Below are 25,330 nucleotides of genomic sequence, written 5' to 3' on the forward strand. Positions count from 1 at the left end.
TTTCATTTGAAGCATAGAGTAAAAGTTGTGTTCTTCATATCGAGAACATAATATATAAATATGTGTTCTATATATAATTAATTTTATTTGTATTTATTAATTTTTTATAAATTTGTTGAAATGCATAGAGTATTGGTTTTTTTATTCATGCATTTTGTTGCATTGTACTTGTTTAGAAGTTTCTTATTAGAATCCCTTGCACAATTTTGGCAGGAGGGATCAAAATCACACAACATTTGTGAGGAAAAAATGGTCGGTTTTAAATATTTGTATTAATAATTTATAAACATATGATTTATTTTGTATATTAGATTATATTAATGTGACATGGTTGTGAGTTTGGACCTAGTTGAAAGGAAAGTTTGTAAGAGTCGTGGTTAAACATTTTACAGTTTGTCAATATTTGTGAAATTAACTATTGCTTAGGAGATTTAGGTGGAAAACACACACATTCTACTTTTATATTAGTTAACAAATAAAGGTTTTGAAAGCATTGGGTTGTAGATGTAATATGAGCACAAACAATTGTAGTTGTAGGCATTGGGTGTCCATGAGAAAAATAAGCAGTTTGGTCTTGAATCTTTAGGGCTTAATTTTTCATTTATGAAATTGGATCTAGCTTTTACAAATTCCATACTAGTCATTGTATGGCAAATGCAAGACTCGTGAAATAGTTGAAGCATAAGACAATGAAAGACAGATCTAGCAACTAGTGCATGGAGAAATTCACATTATACTACAGATTTGCACAATTTTAAATTAGTAATCGATTAGTTGTTTGGTTTTCTCTTTTGTTTCCTAGCGAACATGATTTTTTTCCATTTGAAATAAATTCAATGTACTCTATTATTTTCCTTAGAATATAATTGTACATCCTATTTATATAAATTAATTTATGTAAATAATTCATAATTATAAATTATAAGGGAGAGGGCCCAATTACACATTCCAATGGTTTTAATAACATATGTTCTATTAACATCTACACTAGTTAATTTAATACCTCAACTTGTTGATTTAATTTCCAATATTTTTCAAAACATTATACCAATAGTTATGACTTAAAAGTTGTTATTGTTGACGATGACTGGCCTTAATTCAATGACACATATCGTTTATTCAAAATACACAAAGAAAAAAATTGTTATAGCTATGACTAACATAAATGATCAACAAGTTTAAATGATGTCATTTTAAGATATTTTTACATTTCAATTTTAGATGTTGGACGACTTAATGAAATAGTACAAACATCTGTACCATTCAAAGCTTAATTTAAAAAAATTAAATACCTATAGATATTGAAAAAAGAAGCTAAGATCGGTACATACTCGAGCTTGAATATTTATAAGACTATGGATTGACATACTATATTTTGATAATATTGTATATATGACATTTTTTGTTATTATTAAATTGCAAAAGTTTATTGAAGTAATATATTGTATATTATTTCAATATATAAACATGTACTATTTTAGAAAGTTTATGATAAGACAAAATTTTATTCAAATATTTTAAAATAATAAAATATAAGTTTTTAGGTAAGAGTCTACAATACAATGGTAACTTGCGAGCCTCTATGTAAAAGGTCTTGGATTCGAGTATAATCGAATTTAACAAATAAAAAATAATTACTAACAACAAATCATAAATAACCAATTTAGACTAAAAATTTTGATATTCCTTATTAATAATTAATAATTAAATATCACTTAATATTAATTACATAACACATATTTTATTATATATTTATTTTATATATTTAATTTTTTCTACAACTTTTTACAAATATTACTACTATAATTATTTTCTAATTTTAAATCCTTGACCAAACCCTAAAAAAGCTTAAGTTAAACAAAAGTGGGTGTCATACAAATTACCATTTATAATAAACTTCAATGCATATTAAAAATGATTTCACTAAGGTAGAGCATGAAACTGAAATTTGAAAATTGAATGTGATCTGTAAAACCTAAGAACGACTCAACATTAAGACTGTGAGAACTTTGAAATATGTCAATAAACGTCATTCGAATCGAAATATGGGACCATGCGGAAGCAAAGATGACCATGCACTCCCCCCACCACGCCCCACGCTCATACTTGTGTTGACTTTGCATACGTCTTTCAAATCCTGGGTCTTCCTTTCCCATTAAAAATCACGTTCCTAAAGTAGTCAAACGGAGCGTACTGTTCAAAACCCTCTTTCGTCAAGAAATGACCAAAACCCGCCATCAGCAGCATCAAAATCTTAACTTTTTAAAACCAGAGCTCGAGCTTTGAGAGAGGGCAAAAGAAAAAATGGCGCCCCGCTTCTCTCATCGTCTCTTTGTACTGTTTCTCCTCTGTCTCTCCTCCGCCCAGCAGAGCCATGGATTGGAGACCCTGACCCCAAAATCATCGCTCTCACCAGAACAGAACGAAACCGTGCTACTCTCTCCCGACGGAACATTTTCCGCCGGCTTCTACTCTGTCGGAGAAAACGCCTACGCCTTTGCAATCTGGTATTCCCGGACCCCCAAGCCCCAAACGGTGGTCTGGATGGCCAACAGAGACAATCCGGTGAACGGAAAAAAATCATTCCTCCTTCTCCAGAAGAACGGCGACCTGATTCTGAACGACGCCGGCGGGAGGATAGCATGGAGGAGCGAGACCAAGGGGAAGCCCGTGAACGAACTCGCGCTTCTTAACACCGGGAATCTGGTGCTCCGCGGCAGGAACGAGAAGATATTCTGGCAAAGCTTCGACTCTCCGACCGATACTCTCCTCCCCGGGCAGCCCATCACGAAGACCGCGCCGCTGGTGTCGCGAATGGGGTCGTCGAGCTTCAAATCGGGCTACTTCTCGTTCCTCTTCAACGAAAACAACTATCTTGTTCTCGTTTACCAGGGCTCCAACATCACCGCCATGTACTGGCCTTCCCCCTGGCTCAACGCCTTCGACAACGGCAGAACCACTTACAACATTACCCGGCTCGCCGTTCTCGACCACTCCGGCAGCTTCACCTCCAGCGATCAGTTCACTTTCAACGCCTCCGACTACGGCGAACAAGGGACTCTCAGAAGACTCACCTTGGACGTCGACGGGAATCTGAGATTGTACAGTCTGGTGGATGCCCGGAGGTGGGTGGTGACGTGGGTTGCCATGGCGGAGCAGTGCAGAGTGCAGGGACTCTGCGGGCCGAACGGTGTGTGCGTGTATTCGCCTCAGGCGGAGGCGCAGTGCGTGTGTCCGCCGGGTTTCGAGATGGTGGACTCCGGCAACTGGTTCAAGGGATGCAGGCCGTTAAAGGAGCTCTCTTGCGCCGCCGTCCAGCTTCTCCGGCTGCCTTACACGGATTACTACGGCTTCGACAAGAGTGGCTACTCTGCAGGGTTGTCATTCGACAAGTGCAGAGAGATCTGCATGGAGGATTGCTACTGCGTGGGCTTCGCGTATAGAGAGAGCGGCAGCGGGCAGTGTTTTCCAAAGTCTCTGCTCATCGGTGGGTACCAGAGCCCGGGGATCAACAACACGGTTTACGTCAAGGTTTCGGAGTCCGTGAGAGTCGTTAATGTTTCGTCTCTCGTGTCGGGGAGCTCTCTGCAGTGCAGCTCGACCGTGAAAGTTGAGTTGCTGCCAACGAATGTGACGACGTCGAAGAAGGGCACGCGAAACGACGTGATCGTCCCGATGTTGTCTGTCGTTTCGGCGATTGGGGCCGCGGAGATTGTTTGCGTTGTGTTGGGATTCTGGTTTCTGGCGACCGTGTCACGCGAGGTTGATGTGTATGATCGACAGAGCTACTTTGCTGTCCCGGGTGGGCTCAGGAGGTTTACTTTCGATCAGCTGAAGAGGGCGACTGGGAATTTTGGGGACATGGTGGGGAAGGGGGGATTCGGGAGCGTTTACAAGGGACTGCTTGAGAACAAAGCGGTGGCTGTGAAGGGACTGGAGGGGGTCGTTCAGGGGGAGGAGGAGTTCTGGGCGGAGATAAGTGCGATCGGGAGAGTGAATCACATGAATCTGGTCCGAATGATCGGGTACTGCGCGGAGGGGAAGAAGAGGCTCTTGGTCTACGAGTTCGTGGAGAATGGGTCTCTGGACAAGTATCTCTTCACTACAGGAAATCAGACTTCTCTCGATTGGAGTAAGAGATTCCAGGTCGCGGTCGGTACGGCGAGGGGTCTCGCTTACCTTCACGAGGAATGTCTGGAGTGGATTCTGCACTGCGACATCAAACCGCAGAACATTCTCCTGGACGAGGATTTTGTGCCCAAAGTTGCCGACTTTGGAATGGCGAAGCTGGTGGACAGAGATCGGACCTTCGAGTTCTCCAGGATTCGAGGGACGCGCGGGTATCTGGCGCCCGAGTGGACTACGAATCTGCCCATCACGGCCAAGGCGGACGTCTACAGTTTCGGGATTCTTCTGCTGGAGTTGGTCAGCGGGCAGGAGGCTACGAAATTCAATGAGCCGGGGATGAATTTCGTGCAGTGGGCTGTTGAGAATTATGTGAAGAAAGGCCGGGTGGAAAGTGTGGTGGATCCCAAGTTGAAGGGAGGAGCGGGCGGGAATGAGAAGGAGGAGATGGAGATGGAGAATGTGTTGAAGACGGCGTTGCGCTGCGTAGAGCAGAAGATGGACAGGAGGCCTTCCATGAGCGAGGTCGTTCAGATGTTGACGACCTCCGTCGACGTGAAGATGAAGAACAGACGTAGTTCAGATCAGCACGAAGAAGATCTGATCGAGATGGAAAACAGCGAGGTGGGGTTCGATTCAGAGGAATATTCTCTTCACCTCATCTCACGGAAACAAAGGGGTCGATAGAGGAATCGGGATTCATGGATATCTGTCATTTTTCTATAGAATTTTTCACTTGTTGTAGTGACTGGATTTCAATTTACTGCCTCTGTTTTAATGTGAATCCATTAGCTTCAGTTTTCAAATTTCCATAAAGGAGAATAGAACTGCTGTACCATTAATAAAAAAACATGTCAGATGCCGACCGCTGATGAAACGACGTGTTTAAATTGTATGACAACGTAACATGAGAGGGACTTGTAAGAGACCGAATTGTTAAACAGGGGAGAGGAGGCCCACAGCAAATTAATTAGTGAGCTCGTGAATGAAAGCGTTGATCATGATTATCTATATGACGCAACCAAGTATACAAAATGGATCAAGCCAGCCGGCGCTGAATCTTTCAAATATTAATATTACAATGTGAGGCCATTGTCTCTTGTGGAAAAATCTGCAACTTGTACTTGAACTGCCAAAAACGACTCTTTTTAATACAGTTGTATCACTGTTAATCGAGGAAAACCCGGAGCGTATCATGACCCACCGTCTTCAGTTTTGCATTAAACAAGTCACCACGCATCCCTGCTTTTCTTCTCTTCTCTTCTAGGAAGGCGATGACTGGAATAGTGGAGGATGTCCAATACTTTATCGTAAGAAACCTAGCCATTCTGTTATCATTTATTTTGCTTGGCGTAGCGATAATATTTGTAATGAGATCCAGCATACTAAAATTACTTATCGGAGTAGCGAGGGATCTCAAGTCCTTACTCCAACCCACTCCACAAAAGATTATCAGTTTGAGTTCCTCGAGTTCTAGACCGTTTGCTCACATGAGCTCAACTTATCAATGTGGTATGCAGTGGATAAAAATCTCATATGGTAAGTGGTTGTATCGGGCTCTATAGTGTGGGAGGATGTTGGCATAACAACTATATTCATGATGAGATCCATCTCCACCACCTTACGTGCTTTTCATGTGATGAAAAATCTACATCCTTTAAACACAACTTTAATTTGTAGAATATTTAATATACATATAATTTTGAGCCACTTTGTTTTGTTAAAAATATTTCTTATATGAATTGTCATTCCTTTGACACATGTTCAATGGGTAGATTGAGTTGAGCTATCTTAGAATATTGCACTAATGTTAAGTGAGTAATAGGATCCGTTTGTGGTTATAAGTTCTAGAGTACTGTGGAAAATTGAAAATCCTTCCCATTAATTATTTACCAGCTAGTTTCTATCTCCCTCCACTTTCAACTCTTGTTTTGATATTTATTAGTTTTTATCTCCACTTTTAACTATTATTTTTTTCTTTTCTTTCTATTTATTAGTTGTGATCTCCACTCATTGTTGTACCTATTCATTTAACTTTTGATTTTTTAAATCGATTTAGATTTTAGTTTTTAAATTATTTAAATTATATTTTTTTATTAATTTTTTTCTTTAAATATTATTTTTTAGTTTCTATAATTTATTTAGTCAATAGAATATTTATTGGACATTATTTTTTTGTATTTCTCTTATTAATTTTTCATAATAGAGTTTTTGATGGATTTTTTTAAATGATTATTTTTTTCATATTTGATAAATTTAATTTAAATAAATAATATTTATTAATTTACTTAAAAGATTTTAATAAATCTTATGTTATCTAAATTATAAATTATTAATACTAATTTGTTCACATAATAATGTAATTTAAATATCCACTTTTAACTATTTTTTTTCTTTTCTTATTTATTTAAAAAATAATTACTTTTGATCTCCACATTAGATTATGTTGTGATCTCTATTTATTAAACTTTTACTTTTTTAAATTGATTTAGGTTTTAGTTTTTAAATTACTTTAAATTATTTTTTTATAATAGTTTAGTTTTTTCTTAAAATGTTTTTTTTCAGTTTCTATAATTTATTTAGTCAACAGAATATTTGTTAGAGATGTCGTTATTTTTCATTTTTTTTCGTATTTCTCTTATTAATTTTTAGTAATAAATTTTTTGATGCTTTTTTTAAATGATTATTTTTTCATATTTGATAAATTGAATTGAGTTATAAAATATTGAAATTATTCTTAAGTAATATTCAAATTTCATAAATATTGTAAATTTTATATCTATGTTTTAATCTTCAACTTTTTTATTTTTGTACTTTCATTTTAAAAAACTTATATTTGCATTATTTAATGTTCATTCTACATTTTTCTCTTAAATCTCATCTCCTATTAGTGCACTCATTGCATGTACAAAAGCATGTGACTGCTAGTTATAATCTTCATTTTTAGTCCATGCCTATATAGGCAAGTGACTAATATTTTTTATTGCAACGAAATGCAATTAGTTTTCCTTGAAAATCATGCCAATACAAAATAAAAATATTTACCTTATAGTTCCGATGATTCTTATATTTATTATTAACTGAATTTAACATTTGTTCTGATTGGTCTATCCGAATTTCTTGGATTTTTAATCTTTCTTTATTAAAAATTAATAGAAAAAATCTTACAACCAATCACCAGTTAGAAAGATAAAATTTTAAAATATATAATAATGTTGAGGGATGCCACATTGAAATGTGAAATTTAGGACAACATGTGTTGAAAAGATGAAACACGACCATTTTGTATTTTATTATATTATTTAAATTGGATAGCTTGTAAGATGAGGACATAGCACATATAGGTTGCTTAGTACTTATGAAACATTGCATTTATGCTACGGTTGACATTAATTAATACACTATTAATGAAAATAAATGAACTTTCTACAATATTTATAATATTTGTTTCTCTCATATGAGTGCCACCACAAACACTTTCTAGAATGATTGGATTGTTGTGGAAAAAATACTTTCCATTTTATTAGTACTTGTTGGTAGGCAAATACCATTGTAATCAAATTTGTTTAAGTGTCTATTATTTGAGTTTTTTTAAACCAATCACAGACAAATAAATTTCATATCTAGAAATTATTTATTTGTATACTAATGTTTACTTACTCATTTTTTAAGTTTTTCAATTTATTTTAACGATTTCTTATCTTTTCCTTAGATGATAGGCTTTGCATCTTATACACAAATTGTATAGAGTGCTTCCATAGTGCTAGGGATAAGTTCCTTCTAAAGTGGATAATGGATGAAAATGTGGTTGCCCTACTCTTGTCATAGTTATACAAAGTTATTTTGATCTATTAAAAAATTTATGCTTCATTTCAAGATTTGATTCACATAACAATCTCTATAAAAAAAATCTCTAGGTATGTTTGCAATTTTTTTCTATAGTTTTTTGCACTCTATTTACTGGTTTTGCATGTTTATTGAGTCTTTGTTTTCTCTTCCATTCGTTTGTGTGTAATTGTTGTAAACGTAATGAATGGATTTGGAATAAAATAATTGGTAAATGTTTAGAGCACTTCATCTAAGATCCCTTTCAAGATGCATTATTTTATTCATTTGTGTTGTATGTAAGACGATTCAAAAATAAAACACGATTGAACTTTTTTTACACTACGTCCTAAAACAGTTGTAAATTGTCACAACTTGAAAGCTAGTTCTTTCATCTAAGATATGGTTATTTTTCATTATTTGTACCACCATTTTTGACATTTATTATCTTTCCATCTTTCTTTGTGTATTGTTTTTGAGATTTTATTATCTTTCTTAATTTGTACTATCATTTGTAAAATTCATGATCATTTGTTAAGTACTATCATTTTGAATCAGTTGGAAGAAAAATATGTTTTCTAGATTTCACTATACTAGAATTTTTGGATTTATAAATGAATAGATTATATTTATCGAATTTAATAGATTATTTTACATTATTAAAATGTTCATAGGTAGAATTATAAGGTTGAAGTCTTTTTTAGAAGACTTTAATGTTATTTAGGTTTTTCGATGTTATTAATTAAAGTTAGAACACCCATTTCATTAATACACTCTAGAACAAAATGTAGCTTCAACCTTTAGGGCAAAAAATGGTCATTCCAACCAAGAAGATAATTTTTTATTGTACAAACTTCATCACTTGAAGAACCATCAACAAGGTAGAGGATATCGATCACTCGTTGAGAAATGCACTAAAGTCCAAATTGCCCAACTTATAATGACAAATCCTAGCTTTTTGTGCCTTAGCCTTGAGAACCACATTCTTCCTATGATGGAGTTTGTGAATAATTTATTTGGGTCACATGAAGTGCTTGTTAAAATCTCGTTAAGATCAACAAGACTTCTCAATTACAACTTGGAGAATACATCGAAGCCATCGCTTGTTTCCGCAAAGGATGAGGTTTTTCTAGGATGAGTTCTTAAACTTCTTACAGATGCATCCATGTGTTCTCACTCGAACAACTTTAATCCCCACACAAGAAGCATTTTCTCCAGATCGTAATAAGTTATTAACAACTTTGTGAATCATTATCATCTGAAACATGTGATAGCTTCTAAAGGAACATAGGTTTAAAGTTTACAATTTTCTTAAGTTTTTTAGGCTTTATGCTATTGTTAATTTTTTTCCATCCTTATACTTTACGCAATGTTAGAAGTTTTGAATTTATGGTTCATAGCTTTCATAGGTATTTTTAAAAGGGTTTTTTCCTTTGTTAACTTGCTTCCATTGTTCTTGTATAAAAATATTCATTCAGTTTAATAGATTATCAAGATAAATTAAATTGAAAATCTAGAGAATACATTGTCAAACCTAAATAAACTCTTTCATGCAAATTTATCCCTCAAAAATTAAATGGTGTGTTAATAATGTTTTCTTCATGTCTTAATCCTTATAATCTATTACATATAATCTAGTTAATTCATGTACATAAAAATACTTCATTCATTTCTTTAAAAAAAATCAATTTAACTTTTTTATTAAATATAAAGATAGACCAGTTTCAAAATGTTTATTATATTAATCATAATTTCATAATTATTTAATAATTTGAATAGCTTTTAAATCTCAAAATGATATATATAATCATAATCCAATATTTTTTTTTTGGGTGAAACAATAACAACCGATGCAAAAGAGCTCTCGAAGAAAAGAATCAGAAAAGAAAAACTCTAGTCATTGCCTGATATAAAAAAGGAATGTAGAAGAAGAAATACTGCATCAAGAGAGAATATCTATCAACACTAATGAATCTTGTCCTAGAGATTCTTAGATCAAGAATATAGTAATTACAAAGAACCCAAAACTCATATGACTACAATTCATTGATTGGTGCCAGAGACAAGATCTAGAGCCCAACAAGAAATGTCACAAAGATTACCATCCCTAAGCTACATCAGAAACTTCAATTAAGACCAATATTAGGAAGCCATATGATGCAAGTGTAATCCAAGACCCTGACCTGCATATAATATCTCAAAAGAGCAATTGAGATCCATAAAAGAAAAAACATGCAAAATCATAGAGAAGTCATGGTATACTATCAAATAAAAATGAGGAGGACTCAACCTTATTCTAAACATATTCCTTTGTCATAATATTAACCAAGTTGGGGATATTAAGGAGGTAAAGTGGGGAAAGTAAAGAGTTGATAAAAAACTCGCCAGTACCCAAATTAGCCAAACAATTAGCTAAAAGATTGCCTTCTCTATAAGTATGTATGATGTAACATTCAGAGCTTAAATCAAGAAGAAACCATACTTGATGGACTAATTACATACATGATGGTTAATACACACATTAATAATAATTGATGAATCCCCTTCAACATGTAGCTTAGATATAGAAAGTGATTTTGCAAGTTCCAAACCAAAAAGCAAGGCTAAGGCCTCATCTTTGTTATTAGTACACTGAGGGAGAGAAGATGATTTTTCTGCAATCACATGACCTTTAAAATCTCTAATGACTATGCCATAGCCAGAGTTGCTTGGATTTCCTCTAGAGGCCCCATCAAAATTGAGTTTGAAATAACCCTCACTTGGAGGAATCCACTTGGTTTGTGTTTAGATAAGAGGAATCTTGGATGGACCTAGAGGAGTAGGAAGATGAGGGAAAAGTAAACCCTTCCACCTCTGAATAATATAGCCATCTCAAGGAGGAAAAAACATATTTACCCTTATATTTACTTACTAAAGCATTAACAAGCTCAATAATTGATCTCTGTAATCCTTCCAAAAGTTGAGGTATTGGGGATCACGTCTGTCTAAAAATTCTCTTGTTTCTTTCCCACCAAATTGCCCATACTACAAATGCAAGGATGCACTTCCAAAGAAATGAAAACATTGATTTAGAGTATAAGATTGGTCATGCTTGGAATAAATCCCATAGAGAATTAGGTAATGACATATGGAAATTAAGCTTATTAAGGAAAAAATGCCAACAATCTTGGGCAAAAGGGTAGTTTAAGAGGAGGTGGTCTGTTGTTTCTATATTTTTTGTAAGATTTAAATATTTCAACTTTTTAATTGAAGATTAAAAATACATGTATCATATTAATATTTTTATTTCAACTATTCCCAAACTTGTATTATATTAACATTAGATGGGAATTTGCAACATTTGAACATGTTGGTTGTAACGATTTGGTTAACCAGGTCTCCAACATTTAAAAATTCCCAATGTAAAAGCTTATGTAGTAATTCATGGGCATTGATATGATGCTCATCTTAATAAAGTAATACCATCGTGTGTGGATATTGGTTAAAGAGGGTGATCGCGTCCATTTGATTATGGTTTTAGGGTTTTTCAAAGGTTCTGGATGAATCATGATGGATTTGTTTGGATGTTTTACGAAAACAAAAATTATGTGTGCTTATATTTGGAGTTTATATTGGGTGATTGTGCTTATTTGATTATGATATTATTGGATTCATTTGTTAATTTGATTTCATTGATGGAGATAGGAGAGATTAGGGCTTTCGTTATGTTTTCATGTTACTTGTTGGCGTCATGAGTATATATATTTTGGATGCTATTTATTGAGCTGATGTTATTGAGAAGGTGGAACATATAATGGACTTTTCAAAATTTTAGTGGTCTATGGCCATTCTAATATATATATTTAATTCATGCAAAACAAAACTAAGGTGTAGCTATTCTTATTTTTGATTTGGACGATTTGTTCCCATTTGGTTAAACAAGTTATAATATTTTAATTGAGTCCTAGTGGAATGGGCATTTTTATGTTGATCAAAATCCTAGTACTTGATAAGTATCTCAATTTAAAACAAAAATATGGTTGTTGGAAAATTTGTAAATTTTAAATGGGTGCTAATATCTATAAGCTTATCCAGTGAATCTGTCCTATAATGTAATGTGTTTTTATGTTAATGCTGATAGGGTGAATATTATTTTAGGTCTTCTACTATTATTGAGGAGGTAGGAAAGGGGCTGAACCTTATTTAGTTCTATATATTTATCTAGTTGAGGGGTTTCTTATGTTAGTGTAATAAAAACTTTTTATTATCAAAAGTTTAAAGTGAAACTAAAATGGAAATAAAATCTTGAGATTTTGGAGTTTGTTACCTTTGCACTAATTTGGTTAACTTGGAATTTAACACTATATTGTGATCCCAATGAAGTGGGAGTTTTATTTGTAAATGCTGGTGTGATGAATACATATTTTAGTTAGTTTGTTATTGTTAAGGACCTGAGGTGGCTTTGTGAAGATTAAAGTAGGTCTTGTGAATGCTTATACATTTATCATGTTAGTATGATGTTACTTTTCTTAGAAATTTATTAAAACTTTAGTAAAATAATTATTTAAGGGATATTCTAATTTAACAAAAACCAAATACTATTAGTTTTATGTCTACATTTTTTTTAATTCTAAGGTAGGAGATAGATTACAATTTATTTTACTAACTTTATTCTTAATTAATGGGTATGTGTAGGATCATGGTGTACCAAACTATGGCCTTAAGTGGCAATGAAAAATCAACAAATCAGGGTTATGTCAACTTGACACATAATTTTAAAGTGGTTATGTACTTTATATCAAAAAGTTGTAAGAAAATAATTTGTAGGAAATTGAATGTACTTTCTAAATGACTAGGCCTTATCAGGAGAGAAAAATATTTGATTGGTCAAAAGTTTGGATTTTAATATAGTACTATGAAAATTTCAAGGCGAAAATAAAAAGTAGGTGTATGTCTGACCACCTTAATCAAAATCAAATGATAATATTTTTAAAATATAATTATAGATATAAAAAGTAGACTCATGCCCGGATGTGACACATATTTTTTGATATTTTTATTCCAAATAAATAATTAAATATGAATTTTCTACTACAACAATTTTGAAAAAAAAAACTCCTGTGTCTAACCACTTTAACTAATAGAAAATTTTACCAAATTTTTTAATTTTTTTTTTCCTTATACTAGGCAAAGCATATAATGTGATGCAACTTTTAGATTTAAAAAATGTTATACCGTTTGAAAGTTATAGCTATTTTTCAATCAGTATGTCAATTAGCACTTTACAATAATCTTCATTGATAATTAACTAATAAATACTTATCAAACTTAGAATTTGACAGAAATAATATAGATGGAATCCCGAGAGAGATATTAAAAAACCCTTTTCATTTCATTCAATTTTGATCAAAATAACATTGTCAGATGGCTACCCGAAGTCTGAGTGTCACTAAAACCCTCCTCAAACACGTTTTTTGGGTTGATCGGGCAGGGTTGGTAAATACCAGGCCTAATCGGATATCCGATTAGGCTCAGTGACTTCCAATGCCTATTTGCTGGGAAATTTCAAAAGGCAAGTTTTTTTCAATTTTAAATATGGAGATAAACAAATTTAAATGAAAATAAACATAAAACAATAACTTTAGACAATTTTAGAAGAAATTATATATTTCGTGACTGTGTGAACATTAATATTATAATTATTATTACATTATACTAATATATATGATTATTATTATTAAATATATATAATAGTATTATATGACAAAATTATTCTATATAATAATATATATTGTTATTATTATTATTAAATCTATAATCTAGTAACATATATGATTATTATTGTTTTATAATCTAATAATATATTATTACTATATTTAAATAGATAATATAGTATAATTATTAAATATAATATTGACATGTAATGGGTTGAAGGGGGTCATAGGTCACCCTATGACCCCCTCTGACCCATTAGAACGATTCTAACATGTCCGTAGGGGTCCTAGGACCCCTATGGACATATGTCATCATGTAATGGGTCAAAGGGGGTCATAGGTCAACCTATGACCCCCTTTGACCCATAAGAATGATTCTAATATGTCCCTAGGGGTCCTAGGACCCCTACGGACATATGTCGTCATGTAATGGGTCGAAGGGGGTCATAGGTCACCCTATGACCCGCTTTAACCCATAAGAACGATTCTAATATGTCTAGGACCCCTACAGAAATATGTTGTCAAGCAATGGGTCGAAGGGGGTCATAGGGTGACCTATGACCCCCTTTGACCCATAAGAACAATTTTAATATGTCCCTAGGGGTACTAGAACCCCTAGGGACATATGTTGTCATGTAATGGGTCGAAGGAGGTCATAGGTCACCCTATGACCCCCTTTGACCATATGAAGCATTCTAATATGTCTCTAGGGGTCCTAGGACCCCTACTAACATATGTCATCATTTAGTGGTTCGAAAGGGGGTCATAGGTCAACCTATGACCCCCTTGGACCCATAAGAACAATTTTAATATGTCCCTAGGGGTCCTAGAACCCCTAGGAACATATGTCGTCATGTAATGGGTCAAAGGGGGTCATAGGTCAACCTATGACCCCCTTTGACCCATAAGAACGATTCTAATATGTCCCTAGGGGTCCTAGCACCCCTAGGGACATATGTTGTCATTTAATGGGTCGAAGGGGGTCATATTTGACCAATAAGAACGATTATAATATGTCCTTAGGGGTCCTACGACCCCTAGGGACATATGTCATCATTTAATGGGTCAAAGGGGGTCATAGGTCAACCTATGACCCCCTTTGACCCACAAGAATGATTCTAATATGTCCTTATGGGTCCTAGGACGCCTAGGGACATATGTCATTATTTAATGGGTCGAAGGGGGTCATAGGTCAACCTATGAACCCCTTTGATCCACAAAAATGATTCTAATATGTCCCTAGGGGTGCTAGGACCCCTACGGACATATGTCATCATGTAATGGGTCGAAGGGGGTCATAGGTCACCCTATGACCCACTTTGACCCATAAGAATGATTATAATATGTCCCTAGGGGTCCTAGGACCCCTAGGGACATATGTCGTCATGTAATGGGTCGAAGGGTGTCATAGGTCACCCTATGACCCCCTTTGACCCATATGAAGCATTCTAATATGTCCCTACGGGTCCTAGGACCTCTAGGGAAATATGTCATCATTTAATGGGTTGAAGGGGGTCATAGGTCAACCTATGACCCCCTTGGACCCATAAGAACGATTCTAATATGTCCCTAGGGGTCCTCCCCTAGGGACATATGTCGTCATGTAATGGGTCGAAGGGGGTCATAGGTCAACCTATGACCTCCTTTGACCCATAAGAACGATTCTAATATGTCCCTAGGGGTCCTAGGACCCCTAGGGACATATGTCATCATGTAATGGGTCGAATCAACCTATGACCCCCTTTGACCCACAAGAATGATTCTAATATGTCCCTAGGCATCCTAGGACCCCTAGGGACATATGTCATCATTTAATGGGTCAATGGGGGTCATAGGTCAACCTATGACCCCCTTTGACCCACAAGAATGATTTTAATATGTCCCTAGGGGTCTTAGGACCCCTAGGGACATATGTCATCATTTAACGGGTCGAAGGGGGTCATAGGTTGACCTATGACCCCCTATGACCCCCTTGGACCCACAAGAATGATTCTAATATGTCCCTAGGGGTATTAGGACCCCTAGGGACATATGTCATCATTTAATGGGTCGAAAGGGGGTCATAGGTCAACCTATGACCCCCTTGGATCCACAAGAACGATTCTAATATGTTCCTAGGGGTCCTAGGACCCCTAGGGACATATGTCGTCATTTAATGGGTCGAAGGGTGTCATAGGTCAACCTATGATCCCCTTTGACACACAAGAACGATTCTAATATGTCCCTAGGGGTCCTAGGACCCCTAGGGACATATGTTGTTATGTAATGGGTCAAAGGGGGTCATAGGTCAACCTATGACCCCCTTTGACCCACAAGAACGATTCTAATGTCCCTAGGGGTCCTAGGACCCCTAGGGACATATGTCTTCATGTAATGGGTTGAAGGGGGTCATAGGTCAACCTATGACCTCCTTTGACCAATACGAATGATTTTAATATGTCCCTAGGGATCCTAGGACCCCTAGGAACATATGTCGTCATGTAATGGGTTGAAGGGGGTCATAGGTCAACCTATGAAAGAACGATTCTAATATGTCTCTAGGGGTCCTAGGACCCCTAGGGACATATGTCGTCATGTAATGAGTCGAAGGGGGTCATATCTATGACCCCCTTTGACCCATAAGAACAATTCTAATATGTCCTTAGGGGTCCTAGGACCCCTAGGGACATATGTCATCATTTAATAGGTCAAAAGACCTATGACCCCCTTTGACCAATAAGAACGATTCTAATATGTCCCTAGGGGTGCTAGAACCCCTAGTGACATATGTCGTCATGTAATGGGTCGAAAGGACCTATGACCCCCTTTGATCCATTACAACAATTCTAATATGTCCCTAGGGGTCCTAGGACCCCTAGGGACATATGTCATCATGTAATGGGTCGAAGGGGGTCATAGGATGATTCTAATATGTCCCTAGGGGTCCAAGGACCCCTAGGGGCTTATGCCATCATTTAATGGGTCAAAGGGGGGCACAAATCAACCTATGACCCCCTTTGAAATTTAGAACGATTCTAATATGTCCCTAGGGGTCCTAGGACCCTTAGGGACATATGTCATCACGTAATGAATCAAATGGGGTCATAAGTCAACCTATGACCCCTTCTGACCAATAAGAACGATTCTAATATGTCCCTAGGGACATATGTCGTCACATAATGGGTCGAAGGGGGTCATAGGTCAACCTATGACCCCCTTTGACCCATAAGAATGATTCTAATATGTCTCTAGGGGTCTTAGGACCCCTAGGGACATATGTTGTCATGTAATGGGTCGAAGGGGGTCATAGGTCAACCTATGACCCCCTTTGACCCATAAGAACGATTATAATATGTCCCTAGGGGTCCTAGGACTCCTAGAGACATATGTCATCATGTAATGGGTCGAAGGGGGTCATAGGTCAACCTATGACCCCCTTTGACCCATAAAAAAAAATTTAATATGTCCCGAGGGGTCCTCATTTAATGGGTCGAAGGGGGTCATAGGTCAACCTATGACCCCCTTTGACCCACAAGAACGATTCTAATATGTCCCTAGGGGTCCTAGGACCCCTTGTGATATATGTCATCATTTAATGGGTTGAAGGGGGTCATAGGTCAACCTATGACCCCCTTTGATCCACAAAAATGATTCTAATATGTCCCTAGGGGTCCTAGGACCCCTAGTGACATATGTCATCATTTAATGGGTCGAAGGGGGTCATAGGTCAACCTATGACCCCCTTTGACCCACAATAACAATTCTAATATGTCCCTAGGGGTCCTAGGACCCCTAGTGACATATGTCATCATTTAATGGGTCGAAGGGGGTCATAGGTCAACCTATGACCCCCTTTGACCCACAAGAATGATTCATTTAATGGGTCGAAGGGGATCATAGGTCAACCTATGACCCCCTTTGACCCACACGAATGATTCTAATATGTCTCTAGGGGTCCTAGGACCCCTAGGGACATATTTTATCATTTAATGGGTTGAAGGGGGTCATAGGTCAACCTATGACCCCCTTTGACCCACAAGAAGGATTCTAATATGTCTCTAGGGATCCTAGGACCCCTAGGGACATATGTCATTATGTAATGGGTCCAAGGGGGTCATAGGTCAACCTATGACCCCCTTTGACCCACAAGAGTGATTATAATATGTCCCTAGGGGTCCTAGGACCCCTAAGGACATATGTCATCATTTAATGTGTCGAAGGGGGTCATAGGTTGCCTTTGACCTACAAGAATGATTATAATATGTCCCTACGGGTCCTAGGACCCTTAGGGACATATGTCATTATTTAATGTGTTGAAAGGGGTCATAGGTCAACCTATGACCCCCTTTGATCCACAAGAACAATTCTAATATGTCCCTAGGGGTCGTAGGACCCAAACATATGTCGTCATTTAATGGGTCGAAGGGGGCCATAGGTCAACCTATGACCCCTTTTGACCCACAAGAACGATTCTAATATGTCCCTAAGGGTCCTAGGACCCTTAGGGACATATGTCATCATGTAATGGGTCAAAGGGCATCATAGGTCAACCTATGACCCTCTTTGACCCACAAGAACGATTCTAATATGTCCCTAGGGGTCCTAGGACCCCTAGGGACATATGTCGTCATTTATAGATTATAATACTAATAAGATAATATATTATTATATATTAATAACATATCTCATAATAATAGTAATATATTATAGATAATTATTATTATTATTATTATTATTATATATATATATATTACGTTATTATATTTGATAAAAATATAGGAAAAATAATAATAATTTAATTTAATAATATATATTAGATTTTTAGATTATAATAAGAATAACATAATGTATTAAAAGATTATATGTTGTATCTTTACGTTACGTTATTATATATATAATATATTATAATATATTTTTACATATTAATATAAGTGAAATAATTGATAAATTATAAACTATTAGCTCACAAACTCAATTTTCCCTCCAAGATGTCCCTGGGGGCATATCGGATATCCTATTTGAAATTGGATATCCGATATTAATGGCATCAATTTCCAACATATTCCTCGTCCCTGCAGACCCGACAACATCATTTTTTTAATTTTTTTTTACAAGTTTTACAAAAAGTTGCGTTTTGGGGTCCAACCAATTGAAAAAAGTTTAAAAATATAACCCTAGGTGTCCGATATTGTCATCTAATTTGGGAGCAGCAGTCGTCGCAACGCTAAACACAAAAAGAAGATATCCAATGAAGACATTGCGGCATATAGGGGAAGGGACAAAATGGAACACTGAAGAAAAAGACAAGGTATGCTAAATATCAGTCAAGTTGGCGATGAATTAGTCGAAGGTGAAATCATTGAGTCAGATAATGAATATGTACAGTTGGGGAATGAAAATGTACCTATTGAAAATGATAATGCCGAAATTGAAAAAGTAGAGAATAAAATTTTTGAAGACGAAATGCTACCAAGTCATAATCCAAATTGCATAATTGACCATGTCGAACATGACAATGCACAGGAACCTAACACACAAGAACCTTACATATCTCCTAATTATAATCGACATGAAGGTTCTAAAACACCAAAATGGATAATTGAAATTGATGAAATGATTATTACTAGTTTGGAAGGGAAAAAATTAGAAAGAACCATTCTGTTATGGGCTTCAATACTATATAAGATGTTTTTTGGCAACAAGATAGTGGTAGAACACTGTTAGCTTTTTATGCACTTATTAAAGATGCAAAAGATGAGACCTATGCTTTCCAAATTGAAGATTCGTGTCAATAAAAAGTTGGAAAGAAATACCATTATTGTGAAGAATCTTTTCAGTGCTCTCAATAGCATTGGGAAAAATAGCAGGGAGAAGGATAACAGAGCTTCTTGAAGGGTTATTACAACATCTTTGGTAAGTCATCATTTGAGAAAGGGTAGATATATGAGACAAACTTGTATTGATTTGAATTTAAATCATACTACGTTGAGAAGAGCACTTAGTCGACGAGAGAAAATTGATGATCCTCTTCAAAATGAAACATGGCCATTTGGTGGGAGACTTCCACATTTTGATAAGAAGCTATCCGATGGTGTGGAGGAAGAAATTACACAATTTTGGCACTCTAACTCACGAGTATCACCCAATGATAAAGACGTGTTAAAGTTAAGGATCGGCATTAGAGACCGCATGCTACATCCTAAACACTATTAGGAGCTAAGTCAAACTATGTTGTTCAAATAATTTAGAGAGAGTCATCCAAGTCTTCATATATCACAAAGGGCTTTTGAATCTTTGAAGTCATTTTATTGTGTGCCACTCAAAATTCGAAATACATGTTGTTGCAAATATCATGTTGAGCTTTCTATGCACTATGAACTATTACGCTCCATTCATTCTACTTTGCATAGTAAAAAAATGTTGGAGGATTGTGGTGCTAGTGGGCTTCCAAAATGAACAAGTCATTACCAAGGTGGTTCAACATCACCCATTAGTGTTGAACCTTTAGGCCCACCCTTCCAACTGAGAGGAAAACTAGTTCTTAGTCCAATTTAACATTAATGAAATACAGGGAACACTAGTGCAAAGCACCTAATCATTTTTATTTTCTTGATGTAATAAGGTCTAGGGATAGATCTAATGATCTCCCTGTGACCATCCACATTTGTAATGGACACAAGACCCCATGGTGCAACTATAAGCCTTGGCCATCAATTGGTCCAATAAAGTTGATTTTTGGTAAATTCCATATTTTTTAGGTAAGTCTAGATGTTTAGAACATTATTAGGGTCCCTAGGAGTTTGTAGAGTCTATTTGCAATCAAATTTGCAATAAAACTTGTCTTAGCGCAAAAATTGCAAAAAGTTGCTTAGCAACTTTTGCAATTTTCTTGACAACTTTTCAAAATCTAACTCCTAATGGCTAGAATTGTTCAAATTTTCAGTGTCATTAGCTCCAAGTGGGTGGGTGAACCCTAGTGACACCCTTGTTCCGACCACAGAGACCATCCATCATTCGTGGCCACCTCGCACTGAGGAGTCCCCAAGGTTCTCTAAGTGCATTTTGAGGTCAATCTTCTAAGGGTCATAACTCGGAGCTCCTGAGGGATATTGATGAACTATCAAATGCTACAAGATGGTGATGTTGAGGCCTAAAATAATCTATCTCATTTTTGAGAGATCACATTCTGTTTGCATTTGGCACAGCGATCTCGCTCGATGCCAAAACTCACAATGTGCCTCAGTTCATAGGTGCACCACAACGTAACTTTGACACCGCTGATCTTGGTATCGAATCATCAGTGCCATTATCTCTGGGTGGGGGGGGGGGGGGGTGAACCCTAGTGACACCCTTGTTCCAGCTACAGAGACCATCCATCATTTGTGGCCACCCTGTACCAAGGAGTCTCCAAGGTGCTCTAAGTGCATTTTGAGGTCGATCTTTCGAGGGTCATAACTCGGAGCTTGTGAGGGCTATTGATGAACTATCAAATGCTACAGGACAGTGATGCTAAGTCTTAAATAACCTATCTCATTTTTTAGAGATCACATTCCATTTGGATTTGGCATAGCGATCTCACTTGATGCCAAAACTTGCAGTGTGCCTCAGTTCATAGTTGCACCATAGCATAACTTTGAAACCGCTGATCTTGGCATCAAATTGTCAATTCCATTAGCTCTGGATGGGCGGGTGAACCCTAGTGACACCCTTGTTCTAGCCACAGAGACCATCCATCATTTGTGGCCACCCCATACCGAGGAGTCTCCAAGGTGCTCTAAGTGCATTTCAAGGTTGATCTTTCAAGGGTCATAACTCAGAGCTTGTGAGGGCTATCAATGAACTGTCAAATGCTACAGGATAGTGATGTTGAGGCCTAAAATAACATATCTCATTTTTGAGAGATCGCATTTTGTTTGGATTTGGCACAATGATCTCGCTCGATGCCAAAACTCACAGTGTGCCTCGGTTCATAGGTGCACCACAGCGTAACTTTGAAACCACTAACCTTGGCATCAAATCGTCAGTGCCATTAGCTTCGAATGGGCGGGTGAACCCTAGTCATACCCTTGTTTTAGCCACAGAGACCATCCATCATTTGCGGCCACCCTGTACCGAGGAGTTTCCAAGGTGCTCTAAGTGCCTTTCGAGGTTGATATTCTAAGGGTCATAACTCGGAGCTCGTGAGGGCTATCAATGAAATGTCAAATTCTACAGGATGGTGATGTTGAGGCCTAAAATAACCTATCTCATTTTTGAGAGATCACATTCCATTTGCATTCGGCACAACGATCTTGCTCGATGCCAAAATTCGCAGTGTGCCTCAGTTCATAGGTGCACCACAGCGTAACTTTGAAACCGTTGATCTTGGCATTGAATCGTAAGCACAATTAGCTCCGGGTCAGTGGGTGAACCCTAGTCACACCCTTTTTTTGGCCACGGAGACCATCCATTGTCCGCGACCACCCTGTACTAAGGAGTCTCCAAGGTGCTCTAAGTGCCTTTTGAGGTCAATATTCTGAGGGTCATAACTCGAAGCTCGTGAGGGCTATCGATGAACTGTCAAATGCTATAGGATGGTGATTGAGGCCTAAAATAACCTATCTCATTTTCAAGAGATCATATTCCATTTGCATTTGGCACAGAAATCTCGCTCTATGCCAAAACTCGCAGTGTCCCTCAATTCATAGGTGCACCACAGCGTAACTTTGAAACCGCTGATCTTGGCATCGAATTATCAGTACCATTAGCTCCGAGTAGGCAAATGAACCCTAGTCACATCCTTGTTCCAGCCACAAAGACCATCCATTGTCCGCGGCCACCTCGCACCAAGGAGTCTCCAAGGTGCTCTAAGTGCCTTTTGAGGTCAATCTTTCGAGGGTCATAACTCGGAGCTCGTGAGGGCTATCGATGAACTATCAAATGCTATAGGACAATGATGCTAAGGCCTAAAATAACCTATCTCATTTTTGAGAGATCACATTTCGTTTGCATTTGGCACAACGATATTGCTCGATGCCAAAACTCACAGTGTGCCTCAGTTCATAGGTGCACCACAGCGTAACTTTGAAACCGTTGATCTTGGCATCGAATTGTTAGTGCCATTAGCTTCGGGTGGGCGGGTGAACCTTAGTGACACCCTTGTTCTAGCCACAGAAACCATCCATCGTCCTCGGCCACCCCGTACCGAGGAGTCTCGAAGGTGCTCTAATTGCATTTTGAGGTCGATATTTTGAGGGTCATAACTCAGAGCTCGTGAGGGGTATCAATGAACCATTGACTACTACAGGGCGGTGATGTTGAGGCCTAAAATAACTTGGAGCTCGTGAGAGCTATCGATGAACTGTCCAATCAAGTCTCTTAAGTTGAGATATTTTGAAGTTATGTTGAAATTGAAAAGTTGTAGTATGAGGATAGTAACACAGTGAAGTGCTAGTTATCAAAGATTATGAATCTATGAATGAATTGGTGGTTGGGAATAGAATCCATGGTTGAGGAGTGGAGTCCTTAACTATGTTGAGATTATATTTGAAGCCAAGAGTTAGTTTTAAGGTTGAAGGTGGAGTTTAAAATCAGATTTGAGGTTATCTAAACCTTGTGTAGGAAGTTAACAAGTGTGTTTATGTCATGATAACACTTCAAATTATACATTGCATCCAAATTTAATAATAAAGGTTATTAAAATGTTATTAAAAAATTATTGCATTTGAATCGAATATAACAAACATAATCAAAATTAATGATATTCCATAAACATGAACAATACACATGATCCACGATAAATTGAACAAATACTATATACTAAATTAATATGTATATCATTGTGCACATAAATGACAAAAATATATATCAAAATACATGTATCCATAGACAAAATTTTACACAAATATATATATCAAAGATCATGTATCCATAGACAAAGTACTCAAATATATATCAAAATACATAGATCCATATACAAAATGTGGCTAATCATGCCATCAGAATGTGTATAATATCAATGATTTTGTATACAATGTGGCATATGCCATCTCAAAATGTCTCATGATGCATCCTACGACAACTATACTATCCTAGGGTGCTAGTGGATGATCAAAATGCAGCCTCTTCGTTGCACTAGGTGGATTGGATGCCTCCTACATAAACAAAAAAGGAAAACCCAAAGTTAGACTACTAAATTTATATGATTCTACGTATCTAACATTGAATTACTCAAATGCATAATGATCTTTTTTGTAATGGAGATTTATACTATCAAAATTTCATAATAAATACCTCTCTCATCGACCTCCTGCGCCAGTCAGGAGTACTCTTGTATGCCCTCAACAACGTTGGTACCTCTCTAATTGTGGGTTGTATATGTTCAAATAAGTTTGTCAGATGAATCTACAATTTAAACTATAACATTATAATGCATAGCATGCTAAATTTATAACATATTTAATCATGAATTCAAACTACAACTTACTATTGTAGGCTCCTCCTCAGGAGTGAGTGGCCATGTCATCAAATCTACATAACTCTCCCATCGGACCTCATGTGCACTAGGAGTCTCCCATGAGATACAAAATAGTAGTTTTTAATATCACGGAAATTAGTTTTGAAAATATTTATAAAGATAAGGATAATAAAAAATAAATGATACTTATACATACAATGGGGCTCTTAGTGCGAATGGAAATCCCTGATGGTCTACGACGCAGAATCTATACAAGCTCATCGCCAGTAGCCACGCCCTATATACAATAAAGAATGTAATTAAATGGGATTACCACAAACATTTTACAAGAATGCATCGATATTTAATCAAATAGAAAGTGCCTAATTACCTTTCCTTTGTCAATGCGTGTTGGCTCACCTCGCGCACTTTGTCACCCCGGGACAGGTGCTACCTGCAAGATAAAAGAAAGATTAGCAACCATATATGCTACAATATCAAATAGAAAATAAAATGCAAACACAACATAATGTATCGTAGATGTCTCAAGGCCAAATGAAATGGTCAAGAGTGTGGCATCGTCAATCTATCTGAGCTCCTCTTCGGTCATCAACTAAACATGAATGAAGATCACATACATATAAAAGTCAATATGGCTTAAAAATTAAAATTACTCTATTATAAAAATTAACTTTAAATTGCATATGTCATAACAAAGAAATATATACACGTACCGACTTCGAAGGAGTCCATGCCTCTGCATTCCCCTCCTCTCTCGCATCAGGATCTGTAGCCTCTGCGTGTGTGTCTGGTGTATCCTCATCTAACATAAAATGATACTCAAGAAGATCACCTATGGGACCCAAGAAAATATTCTTGCACGTAATGAAAGTGTGAGGCACACAAACGTGTGATGAGCTAGCCGATGATGAACTGGCACCAACATCATCAACACGATGAGATATCATTAGGCTACTCAGCCTATGAATGGCTTTGATAGTCTGAGAGCTAACCTCTATCATAATATCTGGATGTTGCACTCGAGGAGGGGGGGAGATATCAGTGGGGGGGAAAAAAGTGCTAGCTTTCTTTTGCTAGGAAGAGGGTCTATCCTGAGGAGCTCCTAGTCCTACACCCATGTTGGGCTTCATGCTCCAATAGTTCACTTTAAGTTTCAACACAAATTCTGCATATAATTTTCTAAGGAAATAAAATGGTATGTCTAAATTGCCATGTGGAGGGATATCAAAGACCATCCACCAACGATCCCAAA

At 36.7% G+C, this 25,330-nt stretch overlaps 1 protein-coding gene across 1 annotated transcript; it reads left to right on the forward strand.

Annotated features, from left to right (window-relative positions):
- The first annotated feature begins 2,076 nt into the window (after positions 1–2,076).
- LOC149575911 (putative receptor protein kinase ZmPK1) lies at positions 2,077–5,235 on the forward strand. The gene has a single exon (XM_089815955.1). It carries the CDS (start codon positions 2,305–2,307, stop codon positions 4,810–4,812), a length of 2,508 nt encoding a protein of 835 aa, XP_089672081.1. The 5' UTR covers positions 2,077–2,304; the 3' UTR covers positions 4,813–5,235.
- Positions 5,236–25,330: the final 20,095 nt, after the last annotated feature.

Source organism: Cupressus sempervirens, chromosome 1 (assembly GCF_028749045.1).
Source record: "Cupressus sempervirens isolate cs-2001-9-10 chromosome 1, ASM2874904v1, whole genome shotgun sequence".
In the NCBI taxonomy this organism is placed as follows: Eukaryota; Viridiplantae; Streptophyta; class Pinopsida; order Cupressales; family Cupressaceae; genus Cupressus; species Cupressus sempervirens.

Coding starts and splice junctions, on each gene's coding strand:
- LOC149575911 (XM_089815955.1), top strand. CDS start 2,305: ATGGCGCCCCGCTTCTCTCATCGTCTCTTTGTACTGTTTCTCCTCTGT.